At 41.4% G+C, this 25,511-nt stretch overlaps 1 protein-coding gene across 4 annotated transcripts in view; it reads left to right on the forward strand.

Annotated features, from left to right (window-relative positions):
- dus1l (dihydrouridine synthase 1-like (S. cerevisiae)) overlaps positions 1–25,511 on the forward strand; it is a 100,234-nt gene that overhangs the window by 21,501 nt on the left and 53,222 nt on the right. For all 4 annotated transcript variants that reach the window (XM_073026081.1, XM_073026083.1, XM_073026082.1 and 1 more), the window contains 3 exons: positions 1,767–1,911; positions 4,222–4,318; positions 6,108–6,196. In XM_073026081.1, the coding sequence (XP_072882182.1) occupies positions 1,767–1,911; positions 4,222–4,318; positions 6,108–6,196 (331 nt within the window). The remainder of the gene's footprint in view (positions 1–1,766; positions 1,912–4,221; positions 4,319–6,107; positions 6,197–25,511) is intronic.

Raw genomic sequence — 25,511 nt, forward strand, 5'->3', positions numbered from 1 at the left:
AGCCCAGTCGCTCCAATCTTTCAGCATATGACAGTCCCGCCATTCCGGGAATTAACCTTGTGAACCTATGCTGCACTCCCTCAATAGCAAGAATGTCCTTCCTCAAATTTGGAGACCAAAACTGCACACAATACTCCAGGTGGGGTCTCACCAGGGCCCTGTACAGCTGCAGAAGGACCTCTTTACTCCTATACTCAATTCCTCTTGTTATAAAGGCCACCTACATGGAAAATAACCAGTTGGAAATTATATATTTTTTTTAAAAACAGCACTGTTAGGCCATAGTCCTGTCAGATCTGTAAGGCTACATTTCTTTCTGCAATAAAAGATAGAATAAATAATAATTCATACTTATTTTTGAAGAAATAGTGATGAAATAGAAGCAGATAATGCTGTAAATGCTCAGCAAGTTAATTTAGCAGAATGAGAGGCAGAAATAATTTCTGACTGGATCTTTCATCAAAACCGGAAATGGTTAGAGAAACAGGTTTAATGAGAAAGGAAGAATTCAAGTAGAGAGAAAGTAATAAATCTTATTTGCTGTGATTGTAACACCAGGCATTTCAGTGAGATAACTTGTATAAGTAATGCTTCAAAATATGTTCCTATATAAATCACAATTGTTCTAAGTCATCAGACTAAAACTGACTTGTAGTTTTGATCATTCGGAGCCAGGTTATTTTCCCAGCATGTACCATTTACAGAATATATCATGAAAATCAGAAGGAGGATTACTGAAGTGTTTTTACATACCAGTTAAAATGCAGTAGAGTCAATGTTCTCCCACACAGGTTTCTCTGTGCAGTTGATGAGTCATCAAATACAACAGTCAATCAATCAATCAGAATGCAATATATCAGTTCAAGCTAAGGTTCAGGTAGGAAAAGAAAGAGACTGCAGTTTTATTGGAATTAATATCGCTATGGTATCTTCAGCTTATCTATAAGTTTGATCTTACATTAGCAGTGTGCCCATATGAAACGCTCTTCATTTCAACCACTGTGACCTATCCTGTAGTAGGCAAGAAAAACTCCAGGTCCTGGAACTATTTCTGCATAAATATCTTTCAGATTATATGACTTTTGATTTTGCAAATTGGAGGAGTCTTGTTGCTGCTGTGCGGAGACATCAGTAATGATGAGCCATCAACTTAAAATTGTCTCTGAGCCTGAGAGATGAGGCATTCTAACATGATGTTGTTGGACCCCGTTGTGTTTTGTCTGAGTGGACATCAGATGATAAATTGAAGCCATACTGTAAATGCTTCCTTATGTTCATAATCTTGTATTTGACTGACGTCCATTCCATTTTTTTTTCATTTTGAGATATTGCCATATTTTTCTGTTGAAAATAAATCTTAGAAGAGTTGTTATCAGCATTTTTAAGTTTTTGCTATTAAATGGCAGTTATTACAGCATCTTATGTTAAGCACAGTGCTTTTTACTTGATGTATTCTGTGTTCAATCTCATATTCCCTAAGATTTATAGTACCTAAGGATGCATCACTTTTTTTTTCATATGATTCTAAATAAGGTAAAGTCAACACTTAGGTTCTCATTTCTGATGTTGTCACTTGAAATTAAGATAAAGAATTGAGATAGAGGAAGCATGATTCTCTCTTACAACGGTCTAGTACTTTGATATGTCCCATGTACAAGTAACAATTGAGTTAAACACTAGATGTAGCTCATATGTAGCTTTAGGGTATAGAAGATATTTGTAACTGTAACTTTAGAGTCTACAATTTCTGTACCTTTCTCTGACAGAGGGAAATCTGCACAACCCAGCTCTGTTTGAAGGCCGAAAGCCACCTGTGTGGGAGATGGCAGAAGAGTATTTAGAGATTGTCAGCCAGTACCCCTGTCCACTTTCATTTGTCAGAGCCCATCTCTTCAAACTCTGGCATCACACGTGAGTTAATGAGCAAACTTTCTTCAATATTGGCTTCAATACAGTCTGCCTGGTCAACTTGTTTTGAACAATGTGGACAGGATCCTCTGCTTTTTTGCACTGTACAGATTGAACTGCTCCAGATCAACATTAATCACAGAAATACATTCAGCATTTACTAATGAAACTGTAGGACAAGTTATTAATGTATGATGTTCCACGATTGCTCAGGTGATAAATTTATTTATAGACTATAGAAAACAATGTTCCTGCTGATTCCCAGGAATAAGCCAGTGTTTATAAAGTTGAAGGTTATGAGCACCTTTTGCCAGACAGCAACATGAATATAGCTGAAGAATAACATATGATAGACAAAGCACCATTCTCTTTTTGACAAGGTACACAATTATAGCTATTTCCTTGGATTTTCTTAAATGTATGCTCTGTAAATATTCTTAAATGTGATGGTCTGAACATTAAGTGGCGTGTGTACTTTGATGCCGTCTGAGTCTCTTTTAATTTGTATTATGGCTTCATGACATTGGAATAGGAAGATTGTCAACCGAGAAGCCCCTGCAATGAGCCTGAAGATCTATCATTGGCCTAACACTCTCAGAAGTAATGATAAGTGAGACCCATTTCCTATTGACAGATTTGGGGATGGTGCCATGAGCTGGGGGATTGAATGAGTTTGAGATTGGGGGAGAAGAGGCTGCAGGAATTGAAACAAATGTTCCCTGAAGCCACCTAGAATCATCTCAAAAAGCTGTTCACTTTATCCTAACGCAGTTGATTCTGACAACTGTGCATCTTGTAAACCCAGTCTAGTTACCTGAATTGTATAAAAGCAAGAGCTGCAATACCACAGTCCTTCATTGTAACATATTCAGGAAAGTTGACAGATAGATTGTGTTGGGATCAAAGAATAAAGGAACAAATTTAAATGACAGAAACAGAAGAAGATGCTTTGTCTCTAGTTTTCTTACCAAAAATTATTGCAGTTTATACAGAGATAACAGGCAAGTAGTAAGGACTACCATTTGTATGTGCCTTTTGTATTGGAGAGTCTATTTAAAAAACAAAACTTCATTATTGGAAATACGAAACAAGATCTTCTGTTTTGCACTATTCTGGTATACAGCATCATGTCTAATATTTTTAATATATTGAAGTGGCCTATTCTATAAAATTAACTCCATTGTTAGAAGACTTGAAATTGCTACAAATTGTGGATTGATTCTGATCTTTGTATTTATTTAGTGTCCTCCGTGTTGGAGGGTGGAGAGACATCTTTGTGTGTTAAGGGGCAGAAGGATAGTAAAAAATCAAGAAAAGAAAGATTATTTGGGGAAAAATTTTAAAAAAAGAATTAAAGTTATTATTTTTCAATTTCCCCACATCATCAAGAGGCCGTTTCTTACAAAGCTTTCAGGGGCAGAGAGGGAAACTCATGTTAGTTTTTAATCTTCCCGTTCTTGGCTCAATGCCACACTTCATCTGATGTCATTTATGTGACTCTCCCTAGGCTATTTCCTGTATTAAGAGCACCAATGAAATGCAAGTGTCTGGTGTTTTCAGAAGTAGTCTGTGAAATACTTACAATTTATTGTATGGATGGGATGATAGGAGTTACCATTACATATTAATAGAAGCTTTGAAATGTAATTGATCCTCTTGGAAAGGGTTAGTCCATTGGGTCAGCAGGATCATCTCCATTTTGATGGAAGCTGACAAACTCTCAATGGTGTGAAGGTGGATTAAATCTAAGCAATTTGAATGTTCTGTTTTCAGTATGTCACACAGCAGCAAAGATTAAGCAATTTTTCTAGTGAGTTTGAATGATATTTTGTGTGATTATATAGGAAATGTTATTTGAAGGAAACTTACTTCACTTCATCTCTGACTCAAATTTGCCATTATGTCCTTTTATTCCACACCTGATTTTAGATAACCAAAATTAAATAATCAGCTCTACTACCTGAAGGTGTAATTCCATTTTACTGTGTCCTTGAATGGGGAAAGTAAATGAGGTGTATGATTGCATGTGGTGTTCCCTGTATTACCAATAGATGCCCCTAGGTAGCTGATACCTGTGTAATAAAAATGAATGGAGCCCCATTGTGCCCACTGTACTATGCACAACCAGGAGAGGAAAGTAGTTATCAGATTTAGAGCAGCTACCGAATTTTTACTTCGTCTGATTTTAAAACCTTTTAAAATCTTTCCTGTTGGACTAGCTATTACATTTTAAAAATTGAAAACTTTTGATGTAACACATTGTGTTATTTGTCAATATGTATTTTACTGAACAGAGACCTGTACTTTTTATAGGCTACAGGTTTACCATGAATTAAGAGAGGAATTAGCAAAAGTGAAAACTCTGGAGGCCATTATTGAGGTCAACAAAGAACTTAAACGAAGGTGTCAGGTATGCACAATCATGATATAATCAAGGAATTGGTGCTCATACCCACAATAAGTATATCTCTTGCTGAAAGACAATGTAAATATTTTGAAGGGGAAAGATAGATACATTTAGCATTAAAGAAATTAATATTGTTTTCCTGAAGATTTGTTCTTTTTGTGCAAAGATATATTCAGCTAATTTATTACAGAATAAAATTAGGATGGCACAACAATAATACAAACCTGGTTGAAAATGAAACTGGTTTTGATTTTGTTAAAATACAAACAGTTTATTAACATGATTTCTTTAGAATGTGCAGCGGAAAATGTTCTCTAAAAGGCCTAGTTGGATTTGATTATTCTGCAATGTAATGCTCAGTTTCAAATGCAATGTAGTATCACCTTACAGTGCAATTGCTTTTGACTGTTACACTGAGCTACACTGTGCCAGTTGCATTCGCAAAGAATAGCTCATTATGCTAATGACATTAACCACATTAAAATTAACATGAGCCTTTTAATTGCAAGATGCTTTGTTAACTTTCAGCTTTTAAATTCATAACCATATTTTTGAAAAAAAGCATTATATAACATAAAGTAAGAACTTTTTAAGCTATTGTCAAAGTTACCTTGAAGGCTGAGAGGTAGAGAAGAAATTCCACCCATAGTGCAGGACTATGTAGCTATTCACTGGGTGAAGAATGCCCAGAGTCTGAAGGATGTTAAATTTGTGGTAGGACTATAAAGGTGGGTGTAGTCATGGATGAAGGGAGAGTGCAAGGCAGAAAAGAATATGAACTTGTGGATGAGAATTGTAAATTTGTAATGTAAGGGTAAAAGCAACCAAAGTAAGTTACTGCACATTGATGAAGGGCAAGTGCTACTTGCTGGTTTCAGTATTAAATCTTTATATTGACTATAGATTATTTAGAGTGGCGATGGAAGATCATGCAGAAGAGCTTTGGAGTACATAGTCCTGGAGATGCCACATCAATTAGTTTTTCAGGAAAACAAAGTAGAAAAGTTTAGAAATACTCAAGTGGGCAGCAAGCATCTTTGAGGTGAGAAACAGTGACAGTTTCTGGTTGATCTTTCTCATGGATCTCTCCATCAGAAATGATTTCAGTTTGAACTCATAGGACTAGATGTTTCAGTCCTGTTGATAAGCAGATCCTAACTCAGGTCATAGCATAGAGATATTGAGGTGGGGCTTGGTGGGTGGTATTTGCTTCTCAGGGAGCATCAGGTGGGCACTCCTCTTCTTAGATGTTTTGTCAAGTTAAGCCCACTACATGTTGAGAGGGCACAACAGTGTGACTCAGTGTCCCAGGCACCCCCCCCCCCACTTCACATCTAGTCACTATGGGTCATTTTAGGGCTCAGCTGCCATCACTCCTCTTCATCCATAACCAGTAGGTTTCACTTGGCTACCTCTGAGAGTTCTTTTATAGCTGGACTCAGACTCCCAATCCCTTCAGCAATCTGACTATGGACGTAGCCACAAATCCTGGGCAGCCAACTCCTACTGGGAAAACCTGCACCATCTGTGGCCAGAGGTTTTAAAACTCTACTATATTGTTATCAGAATCAGGAAAAAGTCAATTTTGAAGGCTGAATTTGGAATGTAACATGATTGGGGGGGGGGGGGTGGGGGAGAATGTTCGAGCAGTGAAGGTACCTCCCCATTTGTAGGTGGCAATGAACTCAAATAAGAGGTAGATTTTACCCATGGTAAATAAGAACTTGCAGAATTTGAAATAATTGTTTGCATTATTCTATTGGAAATATTTATAATTTCCTCATGTCTGTAGGATGAAATATCTAACTTAAAGGAAGAAGAAACTAAAGAAAACCATTTGCCTCTTCCTCACTGGATTTGCCAACCGTATGTCCGACCAGGGTAGGAGAGATTTATATTTAGAGTTTACACTGACAGGCATATTTATAATCAGAGCTACAAAAATACTTATCTTTGATTATTGTAAATTTATACAATAATAACTTGTTGGAGGAGGGTTGGGGGAAGCCAAAGCTAACAGTTAAATCAGAAATGATGCAAATTAATTTCAATTGAACAGATGTGGGATATGATTGTTTAAATTTTGCAATAGCTAATTGGCTTGCACACCTTATCTGATTTTCTTCCTCATTAAAATCAGTGCAAAGGATAATCAAGCAAGGGATCCAGTTTGGATTTGCTCATTTCCCTCTGTCAAAAATTAAAATCACTTGACTACTGTTGCATACGAGCTCAGAAATTGGGTCTTAGAAAGAAATGCTGCAAATGAGAAATCTAAAAGCCTGCTTCAGCAACAGTTGACTTGGAAATGGCTGGAATATCTGGACTCTGAAGAAATGTTCAAGTTCAAGTTTATTGCTGTTCAACCATACACATGTCTAAAGCCAAATAAAACAACTTACTTCTGGGATCAAGGTGCAAAACACAGTACATAGATCCCATGTAACATACACAAGATGCTGGAGTAACTCAGCAGGTCAGGTAGCATCTATGGAAGTAAATAAGCAGTTGATGTTTCAGGCCGAGACCCTTCTTCAGGACATAAAAAATGTTAACACAGTAATATTAACAGATAATAAAAATTCTCTGGATGTACAAGTTGACATTAAATGTATGTACAACATATAGTTAAATATACAACACTATAATGCTACTGGTGGTAGGGTGTTCAGAAGTCTCACAGCCTGGGTGAAGAGGCTGTTACCCAGCCTAACACAATTCTTGTTCTTATACTGCGGTACCTTCTGCTTGACAGTGAGAGATTGTGGGATGGATGAGAGGGGTCCTTGACAAAGTTGAGGGCTCTGCAAACACAGCGCTTCTAGTAAGTGTCCTGGGATGGGGTGGAGGGAAGGTAGAAACCTATATAATTCTCCCAGCAGTCCTCACAATCTGTTGCAGAGTTTTGCAGTCAGATGCCTTACAAATCCCATACCAGACAGGGATACAGCTGGTCAGCGTAATCTCAATGGTGCTCCAGTAGGATGTGGTTAGAGTGGGGGGCAGGGAGCTTCGCTCACCTCAATCTACTCAGGAAGTGGAGACACTGCTGTGCTTCCTTGATTGAAGATCATCTGTGATGTGTGACCCAAGAAACCTGGTTCTCTTAACTGTCCACAGAGGAGCAGTTGAAGTGCAGTAGAGAGTGGTTATCTTGCACCTTTGTGAAGTCCACGTCTTGTCCATACTGAGACCCAAGGTGTTAAGCTTGCACAAGTCCACAAACCGCTCAACCACTTCTCTGTTTGCCAACTCTCGTTGTTGCTGATGAGCAAAAGTGAATATCTTTAATTGCTGAGTTCAGCGTAAGACTTGGCCAGCATTTGTCTTAAAGTAGACTCCAAGTTAAGATCCAATAATTTTCTTTCAATATTACAGTGATTAACAGATCCATCAGAATAGAGTCAGCACTAAAATTTTAGTCATAATTAATCATTACAATGCTGTGAAGGAGTTGCTTACAGTCAAGGAAAATTATTCACTGAAAGGAACATAGAAGGTGTACACAGTCTGTGATTTACGTACTTATCTTAATATTTACTTAAATTGTATTCAATATTAATACAGTTGAAGATTATTATCTATTTAGGTAGCACCTTTCATGCCCTTTTCAGCAAATCCTAACATGCTTTATAGCTTTTCCCAATGCAGTCTCTGTTTAATGAGGCAAACTCTGGAACCAGTTTACATACTGTAAGCTTCTATAAGCAGAAATGGAATAATGAATCAGTGTTTTTGTGCAGACACAGGACACAGGAAATGCCGTAATCCAGCACAAAAATCAAACTGCTGGAGGAATCCAAGGCAGAGAGTATATAGAGGGGAGATTGCCAGTATTAAAAGGAAGGGACGAGGCAGAGACTGGCTGGTGATAGCTGGTGTATTTTTCTTAAATGCTAGTGCATACGAATAATTTTTGCAAACTTCAGTCATGAAGCAGAATTCTCCATCTTCCAATTAACTGAAGTGTTTAAATTCATCATTCCTTGCAGAAGTATAGTAAATTTTAACAAATGTGAAATAATCATAGTTGAATTACTTGGATATTATCAAAGCCAACATAATAGCTACATTTAAAAAAGAAGTTCTCAATTGTTCAATCATTGTTCAAAGTGAGAGCAAAATACCTCATTTTTTTACTTAATGTAAATATTTAGGTGCAATTTTAAAAAATCACAAAATACAGATTTTCTTGGCAATAGATTTGGCGAAACTGGAGAGGGTGCCGAGGAGATTTACTGGGATGTTGCCTGGGACAGAGAAATTAGATTTGTTCTCTCTGGGACAGAGGAAATTAAGGAACCTGATGGAGATACAGTATATAAAATTATGAGGGGTGTATATCAGGTATAACGCTGGAAGTATTCCCCTTATGGGATGCCATGGTAGTGTGGAGGTTGGCGCGACATTATTACAGCTCAAGACATCAGAGTTCAGAGCTCAATTCCAGCGCTGTCTGTAAGGAGTTTGTACATTCTCCCCGTGTCCGCATGAATTTCCTCCAGATGATCTGGTTTTTTCCCACAGTCCAAAAACATACCAGTTAGTAGGTCAGTTAGTCATTGTAAATTGGCCTATGATTAGGCTGAGTTTAAATAAGTTGATGGGTTGCTGGGAATGTGGCCCATTGGGTGGGGAGGGCCTGTTCTGCACTCTATCTCTAAATAACTAACCAAATAAATAGATAATAAAACTAATGGAAATAAATTTAACATAAGGTGAAGATATTTGGAGATTTGGAGATGAACTTCTTCACCCAGAGGGAGGAAACTACTTGGAATGCACTGTCTGAGGGAGTGATTGAAATAGGTTGCTCTCAGAATTTTAAGAAGTATCTATATGTACTTGAATCATTTTGGCATAGAAGGCCAAGGACCAAGCGCTGAGAGATGGCATCAATACATAAGGGCACCCATAGGTTGGTGTGTACGTGTTCCTGATTCCATTCTGTATGATTCTATGAGTTTATGACTGCGGATCTGCTGACATAATGTTAGCTAACCTATCCTTGAATCAGGGTCAGCACAATTTAATTAAATTTGTCAAATTCCCGGCAACATCTCTGCCTGTTCTTGGAAGCTCTGTGCTTGGAAAAAGCATAGACTCATACCATTGTACCTTGAGAGGGGGAAAAAAGGTCATCTTTAAAGTGGTTAGGTGATGTGGAAATAGTGTTCTACCATCTAGCAGTTACCCTTCCATAATACAGTAATTCAGCAACTATCCTACCACATTCAATTGAAAAGTTGATTCTATTCTTCCTTCCTTGGTCATGGTGGGTGTCTTTCCATATAAGTGTTGTTGGTGATCACCGTCACTGAGGCAGTAAAAGCTGAAAAGGAGACATACACTGTCAGTTCATAATTAGTGTTATAGCACCATTTAGCTCAGAAGAGTCATGGGATGGAAGCTTGACTCCAGTTTTATACTAGAGTGATCATTTAAAGTGGTATTGGGGATGAAAGCTATTCACATTTTATGTATCTTTGTTTACATCTGTCCTGAGTATCTTTACATGCATCATGTTTTCTGATTAAGCTGTGTTATACCTCAGTGTTTCATTATGAAAAGTTTTAAAAGTGAATTTGCTTTTGCCATTAACCTATAAAGTGGACTGCTGGGGTGTTCCTACGGAACTGTCTGATGATCCGGTGAAATCAACAGTGTCAAACTCTTAGACTTTCTGAAGATTCCTAAATTCATAATTTTAAGAAACGGATTTCTTCTTCATGTCCTACAATATAGTTTAATCAATATAATAACATATTTCTTGAAGATTTAGGAGTGTAGTTAAAACAATATAGTTTAATCAATATAATGAACATATTTCTTAAAGATTTAGGAGTATAGCTAAAGCAATTTGCTGAGTTGGAAATGTTTGTTATTCAAAACTAGAATATTGATCTTTAACATCAAAGTATTCAACAGAGAGCTATAACAACTCTTACAGCAGCCAAATTTATGGTCTATGAGTACTAAATTATGGACAGTTTTTCTGTCTTATACCTGCAAGAAATGTGCTCCGTTATCAGTTTATATTGAACACTGAAACTGAGTGTAAAGGATATTTTTGCATAATGGTTGGTGTTGAATTTGAACATTAGCCTTATTGTTGCTGATGACTTCAGTCATACCAGCTTAAGAACAGTCCTGCCAAAGTTCAGAAGCAGAATTAGAATCAGGTTTAATATCACCAGTGTATGTTATGTCATGAAATTTGTTAACTTTGCGGCAGCAGTACAATATATGATAAATATAGGAAAACAAATGTGAATTATGGTAAGTATATACACTCTATCCTTGTTATATGCGTCTTCAGACTATGTGGATTCACAGTTATGCGAGGAACCTATTTCTACCAACATCTCCTTATATGCGTCCAAAACTCACAGTAATGCGAGAAGCACTTCTTTCCCGCCAGTACAAGTCATGTATACGCGCCTCACAGTCTCACTCCCGCCAGTCTCGCATTGGTTTTGGTAAGGTATGGGTGCGCGATCTTGCGCTCTTAAACTTCTGTTGGTTTTTCCTACGGTACAGTGATTTTGTGCTTGAAGTATTTAACTGTGCCTCCTAATCATCCGATGTCATGTCCTGGGCCATCAGCCGAGCGGCAGAGAACCTCTTTAACGTTTGACAAAAAGTTGGAAATTATAAACTGCGTGGCATCAGCCGAAGGTAACACAGCTATGGGACGCTACTGATGGGAACAAAATCTTGTCTTTAAAGTTCTTTAATGCGCCAGTCCATCCTAAACATTTGGACAGCATTCATCCTAACATAACAATGCGTTTTCTGCCGCCTAACACAACATCGCTGATTCAACCACTCGACCAAGGTGTGATCCACATTCAAGGCGTACGTATTATATTTTTATGGCAAACTATCTCTCAGATGCTGCAAGCAACAGACGATTTTGAAAATCCCGGGAGTTTACCAACAGTGAGGGAATGGTGGAAGTCGGAACACTTGGCACAAACGGCGATGGACATGAACCCAAGTTTAGAATGGAGTCAGCATTTCAGTCGTTCCCTGCTGTCAACCCTCCTTCCCTACAAGCAAATTTATGCTGAAAAACAAAATGCTGCCAAGCAAACAACCCTCACCACTTTCTTCAAACCGATGTCATCTCTAAGAGTTCTGTGAGTCTTCCTTCACCCCTTGCTGTGCTTGATATGATCCCGACACCACAACAACCACTCATCTCAAGGAGCAAACACACCTGCCATTGTTGGTGAGTACTATACACCCCAGGATGTTAGCTTTCTATGATTTATTACATTGAATATGACCTTAAATTGATGAAATATAATACAAATGTTGTCTTTGGTACTGCTTTTGTGCCATATTGGTATGAAAATGTGAATAAATTACAGATGAAACATATTTAGGAAGCCCTCTGGAACGCATCCCTATTTTCTGCATTTAAATAATTATTCACATTATGCGATTTCACATTATGCATCGACTTAGAGGAAAGTATCTCCCACATATGACGAGGATGGGGGGGGGGTGGGGTGTGTGTGTTTAATTAAATAAATAGTGCAAAGTCAGAAATAATGTCATGAGGTAGTGTGTACCTTCCGGCTTCCATACCTCCTTCCTGATGGTGGTAATGAGAAGAGGGCATGTCCTGGGTGGTGGGAGTCCTTAATGATTGACTCAGTCTTTCTGAGACACCGCTGTTTGAAGATGTCTTGGATTCTATGGAGGCTAGTACCCATGATGGAGCCAACTAACTTTACAACTCTCTGCAGTTTACACGGATCCTGTGCAGTAGCCTCCCACCCGCCCATACCAGTTAAACAAGTTCAACCAACACGTCAACTTCACAAGCAGAGAAGAGAATATATTAGACCTGGTCTATACGAACGTTCATGGAGCCTACAAGGTTGCACCCCACTCCCACCTGGGATACTCACACCATATATCCATTTGGCTAATCCCTGCATACAAGACCATTGGTTAAATGAGTGAAACCAATTTACAGGGAGATCAGGACCTGGCCAGAACGTGTCACCTCAGCGCTACAGGACTGTTTTGAAAACACAAGACAGAAATGCATTCAGTAAGGCAGCGACCTACGATCATCACGTCAACATTGCTGAACATATGGAATCGGTGACTGGCTACAGAAGAAAATGCATTGTGGATGTTACTGTGATTAAACACTACACTGCCAGGGCAACTCAGAAACCATGGCTGACTGCAGAGGTTCGTACACTGCGTAGGCAGCAGATGACTAAGGCCAGCAAGAGCCATAATCTGTGCAATTAGGAAGGCAAAGTGAGAGTCCTCACAGAAAATTCATGGACACTTTTGTGGTACTAGGGACAATTACAAGTCCACCCTGCATGTCAGTGACAACGCAGCCTCCCTTCATGATAAGCTAAAAGCCTTCTATGCATGATTTGACACAGTGAATGATGTGACATCGAGGACAGCCCCCCCCCCCCCCCCGAGGAACAGGCACCTTGACTGGCTATAGCCAAGGTGAGGAGGATCCTAGACAGGTACACCTCTGCAGAGTCGCGGAGCCAGACATTATATGTGGTTGGGTGCTGAGGGGTTGTGCAGCCCAGCTAAGAGAGGTCTTAACAGACATCTTTAACATCTCTTTGTGACAGTCCACTGTCCCTGCAGGCTTCAAGGCAACCCCATTATTCTGGTGCACAAGAGAGCAGTGGTAACTGGCCTTAACGATTACCAACCGGTGGCACTGACCTCACCAATCATGAAGTGCTTTGAGCAGCTGATGATGGATTGTATAAAATCCCACTGGTGATGTCATAGCTTTGGCCCTCCACTCTGTCATCTCCCGCCTAGAAACCAAACCTCATACACCAGGATGTTGTTCATCAACTTCAGCTCGGCATTTAACATGATCATCCCTCAAATGCTGGTGGGTAAACTGTCCTTGTTGGGACTCAGCACCCCTCTCTGCAATTGGATCTTAGACTTCTTGATGGAAAGACCACAATCAGTCCAAGTTGGCAGCAATATCTCAAGCTCTATCATGCTGAGCACTGGTGTCCCCCATGACTGTATGCTCAATTCGCTGATTGTACAACAGTGATTGGCCTCATTGGCAACAATGATGAGTCAGCATACTGAGAGGAAGTGGAAAGGTGCGTCAAATGGTGTGAGAACAACCACCTGATAACATGGACAAGACAAAAAATATGATTGTGGACTAAAGGCAGTCAGAGGTCAACCACTCTCCATTGCAATCAATAGCTCTGCCGTTTCTGAGAGTGGGAAGCACAAAGTTGCTTGGTCTGCACATAATGGAATATCTAACCTTGACCCATAATGGCTCCCCATTAGGTAAGAAGGCACAGCAGAGTTTACACTTTCTGAAGAGATTGAGGCATGCAAGGCTCACTACCCCCATTCTAACAACCTTCTACAGGAGCACCATTGAGAGTGTCTGGTCTGGCTGCATCATTGTGTGGTATGGAAGCTGCAAGGGTCAGACCACAAGACCTGACAGAGGATAGTGAAAACCACTGAGAAGATCACTGGGGTCTCCTTCTCCCCTATTTGTGACGTTTACTGGGAGCGTTGTATACTCATTAAAAGCATTCTTGAAGATCTCTACCACATATCCCACAATCTCTTTGACCCACTACTGTCAGGAAGGAGGTACAAGAGCATCAAGACTAGGACTGCCAGACTGGGTAACATTTTGCTCCCCCAGGATGTGAGAATAATGAATACCCTGGCACCACCGAGGTCTCATCACAAGGACAGAGAGCTGTTTACTGTTTACCTGTGCTGGACACTTTATGTGCATTTTGAATTATATTTTATTAACTTATTTTGGAAATACTTTGTTTTATGTACTGCGTGTAATCTATGTATTGTGATCCAGAGGAACTCTTTTCATTTGGTTGTATACATGTACTTTCTCATGGCAATAAACTTGAACTTGAACCTACACCCAATCCAAAACGTCAGCTCCCTTCATCACATACAGAGTTTTCCTGAATAATGTATCTCAAGGTTTGTAATGGAGGGCCTTAATTATTATTTACAGTTTTAAATTCTTGGAGCTGATTTTCACCAAAATGTCACTTGAATCTGTCGTGGTTTCTCGTGCCACACAAATGACCAGGAGATGCAGAAGATTCTTCAAGAAGTATTAAACTTTAATTTGCAAATCAAAGCTGAGACAGTCATTGAGCTAGTCGCTGATTGCCCACCGATCCTTTGGACAGAGCATTTTTTATAGCAATCTCCTGGTCCAGTTGCATTAGCATATGTAATTGGTCTATAGTTGCGTATCACACGTACATCCTGCCACTATTGTTTCTACCCATTGACTTAATGATGTTCTAATCTACATCTCTTAGCTACCTGTCATTAACACACCATTGTCTTCTACATTCTTAGGATTTCGTGACTTAATGATGTTCTAATCTACATCTCTTAGCTGCCTGTCATTAACACACCATTGTCTTCTACATTCTTAGGATTTCGTGACTTAATGATGTTCTAATCTACATCTCTTAGCTACCTGTCATTAACACACCATTGTCTTCTACATTCTTAGGATTTCGTGACTTAATGATGTTCTAATCTACATCTCTTAGCTGCCTGTCATTAACACACCATTGTCTTCTACATTCTTAGGATTTCGTGACTTAATGATGTTCTAATCTACATCTCTTAGCTACCTCTCATTAACACACCATTGTCTTCTACATTCTTAGGATTTCGTGACTTAATGATGTTCTAATCTACATCTCTTAGCTACCTCTCATTAACACACCATTGTCTTCTACATTCTTAGGATTTTGTGACTTAATGATGTTCTAATCTACATCTCTTAGCTACCTCTCATTAACACACCATTGTCTTCTACATTCTTAGGATTTCTAATGATGTTCTAATCTACATCCCTTAGCTACCTGACATTAACACACCATTGTCTTCTACATTCTTAGGATTTCGTGACTTAATGATGTTCTAATCTACATCTCTTAGCTACCTCTCATTAACACACCATTGTCTTCTACATTCTTAGGATTTCGTAACTTAATGATTTTCTAATCTACATCTCTTAGCTACCTGTCATTAACACACCATTGTCTTCTACATTCTTAGGATTTCGTTCTCCTACAGAATTGGGTACATGCATAGCAAATAGCAAGTTTAAAATTTATACTTTTATACTCCAATATATCCCCCTTTTGAGACCCAGAGGGTCTCACACAGAGAAAAGACTAAGAGTCTGCGCACAAAAGCCCCAATAAACTCAAGCACTTATTCCCAAATCTCGGGTTAAACTATAATTTTCTGCGCCAAGACCTCAAGTATTCTCTCCCTGTTACCCTGGGCCGCTGAGCCAAAAACCTGTCCCTCTGTATCTGAGACAGGGAAAAAGACTCAGAAGCCCTTACAATCTACTCCCACACTGTCGTTTTGCTCTTATTCATCCTGCAGGTGTTGTAGGCTGTAACGATACATTTTCGGTGTTTCTTTCTCCACTGAGCGTGCTTCAGTAATTGCCACGAGCATTGGAAATTGTTGGGTTGCAGCACGCACTACAAGAGATTTGAGACAAGGAAGAAAACAGCACAGCACAAGCGCACAGCTCAACAATATAATACTGACAGTTATTGCTATTTTAGTCAGCCATGCTCCCCATCCTCCGAGTCTACTTTCCAACCAATCAAAGAACTGATGTCCGAACCCTGCATTCTGTTTGACCTCTGTCCGCAGATTCTTTAATTTATTCATTGCTCTGGTGAAAGACCCTTCTGGGCTAGTATTGTTTGGTATGAAAGTGCAGCATTGTTCTCCAAACATTACACACGCACCCCCTTTTTCTGCCAAAAGCCAATCCAGTACCTGTCTTGTTTTGCCACGCCACCCTGCTAGTTGCATCCAGTTGTTGCCCTAAGGCCTCCAGTGCATCATCGGTGCAGTTGATGAATCTCTGTTGATTGTAGTATATATAGTTTATCCATTCAACATTTTTGCTTACCCCTATTACAGGTATGATAGCTTCCCAGCCTGCAGCAGTCTCATTTCGTGCCTTGAATTTGTTAGGTATACCTCTCAGCTGTCCTATACTGTCAATCCGGATTGTCGGGTCCGGGTCATATTTTCTCTTCTGCCATAGCAGAGTCCACTGCTCAGGGAAGTTAGCATTGGACTGTACTTCAGGGGACATTATAACTTCCTGAAGCAGCATGACACGCGTACATGTTCCTGCCCACCTGAGGGGGAGCGTAGATCTCAGACCTCCTTCCTGTCCACTCAGCCACCAAGTGTCTGCTAATGGGATAGTCTGAGAATCCATTGCACCCTCAGGAGGAGGGGAACCCGTCAAGTGTTTTTTACCTGGGGTTACATCCCATGTCTGAGTGGAGTTGCCTCGGAAGTGGCCAACCTGGTGAGTGCCCACCCGCATGAAACATTCATAATTCAGATGGTCCTGCATTATAAGCTGTTGCAGTGTAGGTGTCTGGCTTCTTTTGTTTATAGCCCAGGGTCTGCTATAATTACAGTGATAGGCAAGCTTGTTTTGGTCAAACTGCGAGGATGCCTGATATAACATACACCAATATGGGCACATTGGCGCATTGTTCAGACAGTTTCGATAACAAGGATCCGTGTCAACACAAATCCTCCTGTGACAAGCCCTAACTGGAACTGAACATCGTTGCTCACATTGTTCCCTGTGCTCTCTTTGCCACCACGTGCAGGTGGAGGAGTTATAAGGCATGGGAACTACATGCTGAGTGGGGCTTTCCCTTGAGCACAGGTAACAATTCTGTCTCTTCATCATTCCTGCCGTGTAAGTTGCCCATTGATACCACTGATTAGTACGTGTCTTTAACCATGGCGAGGAGGTAAGTGTTGTGCTCCTCTTACTTCTTTTCTGTATGTTACCAGTCCCATTCCATATCTGCCACACTAATGGTTCCCAAGTCTGCACTGGAGTATGTGGGTGCTTTGTCCCCAGGGGCACAACTGGTCGTTCCCAGCTCATCCCCATTATCTGAAGAAGCCCTACTATCCACCACCACATCCTGAGGGTCTTCAGGCCCATCCTCAGAATCAAAAATTTCCCTTACTAATTGATCAAACTCCTGCGGTGCAGTGTCAGCTTCTTGTTCCCCCTGACTGTCTGCTGCTAACTGCTCTTCCGCATCACTTACCACGGACACTTCACCTGATTGCCCTTGCAGGACTGCCCTCGTGCAATGGTTCAGGTGGTACCAGGTGGAGCGTCCTTCTACCTGAACTGCGGTGGGTGATGCCTTGGTCACTGTAAAGGGTCCTTCCCTTCTTGGCTCGTTCCACTTTCTCCGAAAAACTCGCATGTAAACCTGGTCTCCTGGTTTAATCGGTCCTTCCCCTTGTACGGTCTCTGGCTGTTTCTGTTTTTCCTGGGCATAAATAGACCTATGTGTCATAGTTAGCTGCTGCATGTATTGTTTCAATTCTATTTCCAATTGTTCCAAACTAGGTCCCTTATACAGCCCTCTCCACAGGGGCACTGGCATGGGCCTCCCAGTAAGCATCTCATGCGGTGTCAGGCATGTTATTCGATTAGTTTGCATGCGGTAACTCATCAATGCTAACGGTAAAGCATCGACCCAATTAAGTTTAGTGTCTGCACAAATTTTGTTTAGTTTGGCTTTCAGGGTTCCATTAATTCTCTCTACCATGCCCTGCGACTGAGGGTGGTATACACATCCAAATCTTTGCTTTATCCTCAGTGCCTGTAGTACCAGTTTGACCACTTTCTGGATAAAAGCTGAACCATTGAGCTAACTTCTGTAGGTATTCCAAACCTTGGGATCACTTCATTTGTCAGAAATTTTACCACTGTCTTTGCACCTTGATCTCTTGAAGGTACCGCCTCCACCCATCTGCTAAATCGATCAATTACTACCAGCATGTATCTTTTCCCTCTCACTGTCTTTATCATGTCTACGTAATCGATCACTAGATGTTTAAATGGTCCTTCAGGTACGGGAATGTGACCTATTGGGGTTGTAATTCCCTTCCGAACATTATTCTGTGCGCATACCTCGCACTGTGACAAGACAAAGTCCACTGAAGCCTGTAACTAAGGTGACCAAAAACCATCCTTCTTTATTTTCTTTATCACTTCCCCCCTTGCACAATGGTCCATCCCATGCGCTTCTGAAATCAGAATCGTCAGTAGAGGGGTGGGTGCTACTAACAAACCGTCTTCCATGCTCCACAAGCCTTCCGGGTTCTGCTTCGCCCCCCTTTTTCTCCACATTGTCTGTTCTGCCAAAGTTGCCTTACCTTGTATTTCAATTAGGTCCTCTACCTCAGGTTCTGGAGTTAGGCTTACCTGGGGGGCAATGACAGCTGATATACACCCAGACGCTTTTCTGGCTGCCTCGTCCGCAGCTTGATTTCCCTTTGTTATTACATCATTTCCCTTTTTATGTGCCTGGCATTTTACTATAGCCAATGCTTTAGGTTTCATTATGGCTTTTATTAAGTCTAGAATTTGCTGACAATGTTGTATGGGATCTCCACTGCTTTTTTTAAACCTCTCTGTTTCCACACTGCCCCGAACAAATGGCATACTCCATGAGCATATGCCGAATCAGTATAGATGTCTACTTTCTCACCTTCCATCATTTCACACGCAGCTGTCAAGGCTTTGATTTCCGCTAGTTGGGCGGAACACGGTTGGGGACAGGACTCCATCCTAATAATCTTATAGCTCGACTGATCCTGCTGCACTACTGAGAACCCTGCGTGATTTCCATCATAATCCCTATAACAAGAGCCATCTACAAACAGAACTTTTTTATCTGCATCTTCTAGTGGTTCTGACCGTAAATCTGCTCTCAATTTGGCAAATGCCATCGTCTTCCCTACACAATCATGGGGTTCTCCTTCATAGCCCAAAGGGACAAAATCGGCTATATTACTGGTAGTGCATCTCTGTATAGTTATATCTGGAAACGTCAATAGCATCTGATACACTGCTATCCTGGCTGGCGTCAGCACAAATTTCCCTCTTTCCAGCAATTCTGCTACTTTGTGGTGTATGTACAGAGTCACAGGATAGCCCAGGGTTACAGATGATGCCTTTTCATATGCATAGTACAGCGCCACCAATCCCTGATAACAGGGTGGATACCTCTGAGCCACCTCATCTAGTCTCGTACTGTAGTATGCTATCGGCTGCTTTGCTTTTCCTGTGCCTGTCTCTTGTGTTAGAACCACTGTGACATAGCCCTCCTGTCGGTTGGATACATACAAATGAAAAACCTTCTCATAGTCAGGCAAAGCTAATGCTGATGCTGACTGCAATTCCTGCTTAACAGTATTGAAAGCTATCTCCGCCTCTCCATTCCACTGTAAGCCGTTCTTCAGATTTGTATGTCCTGCTTCTTTCATTATCTTTCTCAAAGGTGCCACAATCTCAGCATATTCTCCTATCCAATCTGAGCTGTACCCTGCCATTCCCAAAAATGTCATCATCTACCCTACAGTCTGGGGTTTTGGGGCCTTAGTTATTGCCTCAATCTGATCTGGTGCTATCGCCTTCACTCCCTTGGATATTACCCTGCCTAAGTATTCCACTTGCTGCGTGCAAAATTGCAGTTTCTTTTTGGATACTTTATGTCCTCCGTGCGCTAGCTTCTCGAACAGAGTTATAGTGTCCTGCTCACACTGTTCCTCGCTGTGGGAGCAAATCAACAGGTCATCCACATACTGTAACAATGTACTTTCCAATGGCATGCCCTCTAGGTCTGCCTTCAATACCTGATTAAAAATGTGTGGTGAATGTTTAAATCCTTGCGGCGTTCTGGTATAGGTATACTGAGCACCTCTGTAAGTAAATGCAAACAAATACTGACACAGATCGGCTAGAGGAATGCTGAAGAAAGCCGAACACAAATCAATCACTGAAAAGTAACTTGCTTCTGGTGGAACATTAGTCAAAAGCGTGTGTGGGTTGGGGACTACCGCTGGCCAGTCCTCTACCACATCATTTATCGCTCGTAAATCATGCACCAATCTCCACTTAGATTTATCTGCCTTTAAGACCGGCAGCAACTGGGTATTGCATGGACTGTTTGCTCTTTTAAGCACTCCTATTTCAAGCAACCCCTGCACTGTCAATGCTATTCCCTCTTCTGCTTCTGGTCTTAGAGGGTATTGTGGTCTCCTGGGTGGAATTGCTCCCCTTTTCAGCCTTACTTCCACCGGACTAGCTGTTTTTATTTTTCCTACGTCCGTGTCATGCTGTGACCACAGAATAGACGGCAACTCATCTAACCTTTTATCTTTCTGCTGGCCTCTTTCCTTTCCCAGCAAGGGCAGGTGTGGTTGGGGAGTTATTTTGACCTCTCTCACTGTCCCTACCATATCTACACTTACCATTATTTTAATGCAATTGTTGTCTTCTGATATCCACACCTCTGGCGTGATTTTCCTCCACACTGTTACGGTTTCAGCACTCTTAACTAAAGGTCCTAAGTCTTTAGACTGATATCCCTTATTTACCAACAACGTTACGTGGGGCGCAGCCTCTGGTATCCTGTACCATTTTTCTAAAAAGATGTTCCACTTAACTTGTAAAGCTGCCCCTTGCTTTCCAATTATCACAGCCTCCCCTTCCAGGTGCTGTTGGGTACATACCTCCAGGTGCCATTTCTCCTCTAACTCCCTGTTCTGAGTCTCGTCAAAAATCACTGTACAATGTAGCTCAGATTTGGGCATTACTGCCCTGGGTAATATAACCTGCACACCCTTTTTCCATTTTTCCCAGGTTTCCTAAATCTGATCTGCGATGTCTCCTATCCAAAAGACATTAGCCTTCTTGTCTTCTTGCACTATCAATTGAGCCCCTGCTCTTTCCACACTCAGCCCATTTCTGGTGCATTCTAATTTTAATTCCAGTTTCAATAAGGCATCTCTGCCTAACAAATTAATCGGAGTTCCTTTAAATACTAGCACCGGCAAAACAATTCCTTTATTTCCCATTCTCAACCGCACTGGAGCCGTGCACTGTGACAACTGTGTTTTCCCCGAGAACCCTACCATCTTAATAAATTTTCCTGACATGGGAAGGTGAAGGGCATACTGTGGCTGTACACAAGTGTATGTGGCTCCAGTATCTATCATCATTGGTGTCAGTTGCCCTTCTAACATAACCTGAACAATGGGTTCCTCATCTGCCTCCCTTTTTATCATTGGGTAATGTCCCTTCCCACTCAAGTTCTCGGGGCACCCCTAATACCTCGCATAGGGGTTCACAGGTCTGCTTGGGCCTGTGGGGGCTGGTCCTTGGCTAAACTTTGGTTCCCTTCTTATCGGTTCCTGCTGGTGTGTGACAGGTCATGGTGTAAACAGACAATCTCTTCTCATGTGACCTGGCTGATTACATTCCCAGCACAATCTCTCTACCTCTCTTTCCCCCTGTTTCCTCACTGGTCCCCTCTGTCCATAGCTCCTCTGTCCCCCTCCTTGGGACTTCTAGTCCTGTCTGGGCTGTTTGAATTTAGTCTGTTCCTGATAGGGCATTTGTGGGAATGCTCCCCCAAAGACAATTATTGGCATGGGGTTTTCCAGCCCTTGTCTTACAGTATGATCAGTCCCTCCATATAGCAGTGCTTTGTCCAGTTCAATGGCTGTACTCGAACCGGTGGTTGCTGGCAGCATCTTTTTGTTTTTCTCTTTTTCCTTCTTTTTGAGTTCTTCGAGCTGCATTTGTATTAACTTTCTTTGCACCTCTTCCTGCTGCTCAGCCAACCATTGTTTGTCTTTCCGGTATTTCTCAACCGCATGGACTACGTGGTCTCAAAATTTTTGTGGGGTCATTGACGTCAGCCCAACCACTTCCTCCAGTTTGGATTTTACTTGTGGAGGCATTGCATCCAAAATGCTATGTCGGAACAGTGAGGTCATAAATAAGCTATTCTCCACCTCTTGCTCAGTCTCCACCTTTTCAACTGGTTTTCTACGTAGGCTGCTGGGTTTTCAGTGTCTCCCAGTGGATCCCCTTTTAAGGCTTTGGGGTCCACTTTGGGTGGATAAAGCTTTCTGAGGGCCTGCCATACCCTCTGCCTCACTCTGTCAAACCCATCTCCATCAGTTCTTGGGTAGTTCGAGTTTACTATGCCAGCCATTTCCATTAGTTTGTTAAATTTGGAGGTTCCCATCAACCTTATCAACAGTGCCTTCAAATCTCCCATAGCCAATAATCGTCCCGCTGTTTCTTCTTCAAAGGCTCTAATCCATTTCCCTGCTCCTTCATGTAGATTGGGCAGAGTGTTTTTCAGCCCTTCTAGGTCCTGGGATCCCCAAGGGATATACTGCACTTGTCCTGATCCTTTTACTAACAACGGCATCAGTCTTCCTCCTTCTTCCCACCTGCCCTGGCTCTGCTCCTCACCTGACTCCCCATCTGTCTCAGGGTATGTCTTTACTGCCTCCCACACAAATGTCTCCGGGGTCCTCTTCTTCCCTCGGTCTCCCTGTGGAGTCCTTCCTTTCTGTCTTGATTCAATACTTGGTTGGCCCCTGGAGTATTTTTCGCATCTCTTCTGGCAATCCCCTCTCAGTAACTTATCTAGCTCTCTCTCTACTTCCGCAAGTCGCTCCCCTACCGCCGCCTCCTGCTCTTCTAGGCTTCTGCCTCCTACCTCTTCCCCACAAATTCTCACATCCTCTCTCTCCCTCCACTTAACTCTTGCTCCTCCAATGAGTCACCTTCTTTTTCTTCCTGTCCGTGTCTGTACACCTGTGGCAGGGACTCCTCATGATCCTTACTCGTGCTTGATTCCCTTCTCTCTTCTGTTTCTCCAAGACTCTCATCTCCTATCTTTTTTCCACCTCTTCTTGAATGCCTCATCTCTTCCTGCCCTGATGAGCCACTTTCTTCTCTAGTCTGTTTATTTCTATAGTATAACCGATACTCCTCATACTCCTTTTCCTCTCTCAAGTATTTCCTCCGTTCAATCCCTTCTTCCATTTCTCTCTGTACCTGTTCCATCTTTATCCTTTCTGCCTGTATCTCCTTCCATATCGCCGCTTTTTCCTTCTCGTATTGTCTTTTTTCCTCCTCATTATCCCAAACTTGGACTTCTCCCTGCATGTTTACTGTTCCCGTCAGCAAGGGGCACTGCTTAGGGGTTCCTTCCTCATTATAGGGAGGGGTTTTTTCTGTTTCTTTTGCATCCGGGTACGGAGCCGAAGCCAGCTTCTCACCGTACCCTCCTCTCTCTCTAACAGGCTGTTTTTCCAGCACCTTAGTGTCTTCCTCGCTTGTAATCAATATTCTACCTGTCCTTCTCAGCCTTTCTCCCTCCGTTCTGAAGAGTTTTAGCACTTCCATTTCTCGTTCTCTTTTTTGCCCTCTTTTCTTAAATTTATCTTTTGGTTTGTAATTTTTAATTAGTCCCTCCATTTCTTCGCACAAACTTACATCAAACGTTCCTTCTCTTGGCCACTTTGTGACCAGGTTTTTGGTTCTTTTTTCCCATTTTTCTGAAGTTTTTGTGATCTCATATTTATTTAGCGGGAATTTTTTGCTCAGAATCTCTACTGCCGTTCCTTTACCTGTCATGTTATTCTCTCTTTTAAGGTATTTCAGAGATTCACAGTTCGTTTACTGGATAATATTATTTACTCTAATTCTATGCCTAGTCTATCGTCTATCTACCAGCGCTTTAAACTATATATTGGACTGTCCTTGTTTCCTATTCTGTTCTGCCCGTACAGACCTCTATTCAGAGCGGTACCCACAGAACTTGCTCTTTGCACCTCGTCTGTTCAGACCCTTATCTCTTAAGGCGGTATCCACAAGGATTTTCTCTGTTTTCCTTTCCCTGCCCGTTCAGCCCTTCGTTTCATACGAAGCGGTATCCACAGGGATTTACTCTATTTTTCCTTTCCCTGCCCGTTCAGACCTTCGTTTCATACGAAGCGGTATCCACAGGGATTTACTCTATTTTCCCTTTCCCTGCCCGTTCAGACCTTCGTTTTATATGAAGCGGTATCCACAGGGACTTACCAACACCACGTGGAATTTTTCTTAACTTAACTTCTTATTAACTTATTTGTACTTACCCTCACTGCAGTGTTCTTGATCAATCCTCTGAGCCTCCTGTTAACCCCCAATTCTGCCAGATTCTTTGGACCGGAGAGACACTTCGGCAGTGGTTCCACACTTCTGAGACTCCAAGACCTCCCCAAAATCAACAGAATTCTTAGTCCAAATTGTCGCAAAAAGCGCTTACCTTTTGTTTGGGTGCACCCTTAATTCTGTTAGCCTTGTGGGGGTCCCTAGAGAACTGGGAAGCGTCCCCAATCTGCCGTTTCTTTCCGTGGGTCTCTTTCCGGTCCTGCCATGGTCGCCAATTTTGTCGTGGTTTCTCGTGCCCCACAAATGACCAGGAGACACAGAAGATTCTTCAAGAAGTATTAAACTTTAATTTGCAAATCAAAGCTGAGACAGTCATTGAGCTAGTCGCTGATTGCCCACCGATCCTTTGGACACAGCATTTCTTATAGCAATCTCCTGGTCCAGTTGCATTAGCATATGTAATTGGTCTATAGTTGCGTATCACACGTACATCCTGCCACTGTTGTTTCTACCCATTGACTTAATCATGTTTTAATCTACATCTCTTAGCTACCTGTCATTAACACACCATTGTCTTCTACATTCTTAGGATTTCCTGACTTAATGATTTTCTAATCTACATCTCTTAGCTACCTGTCATTAACACACCATTGTCTTCTACATTCTTAGGATTTCCTGACTTAATGATGTTCTAATCTACATCTCTTAGCTACCTGTCATTAACACACCATTGTCTTCTACATTCTTAGGATTTCGTGACTTAATGATGTTCTAATCTGCATCTCTTAGCTACCTGTCATTAACACACCATTGTCTTCTACATTCTTAGGATTTCGTGACTTAATGATGTTCTAATCTACATCTTAGCTACCTGTCATTAACCCACCATTGTCTTCTACATTCTTAGGATTTCGTGACTTAATGATTTTCTAATCTACATCTCTTAGCTACCTGTCATTAACACACCATTGTCTTCTACATTCTTAGGATTTCGTGACTTAATGATGTTATAATCTACATCTCTTAGCTACCTGTCATTAACACACCATTGTCTTCTACATTCTTAGGATTTCATTCTCCTACAGAATTGGG

This window comes from Hemitrygon akajei, chromosome 22, assembly GCF_048418815.1.
Source record: "Hemitrygon akajei chromosome 22, sHemAka1.3, whole genome shotgun sequence".
NCBI lineage: Eukaryota > Metazoa > Chordata > Chondrichthyes > Myliobatiformes > Dasyatidae > Hemitrygon > Hemitrygon akajei.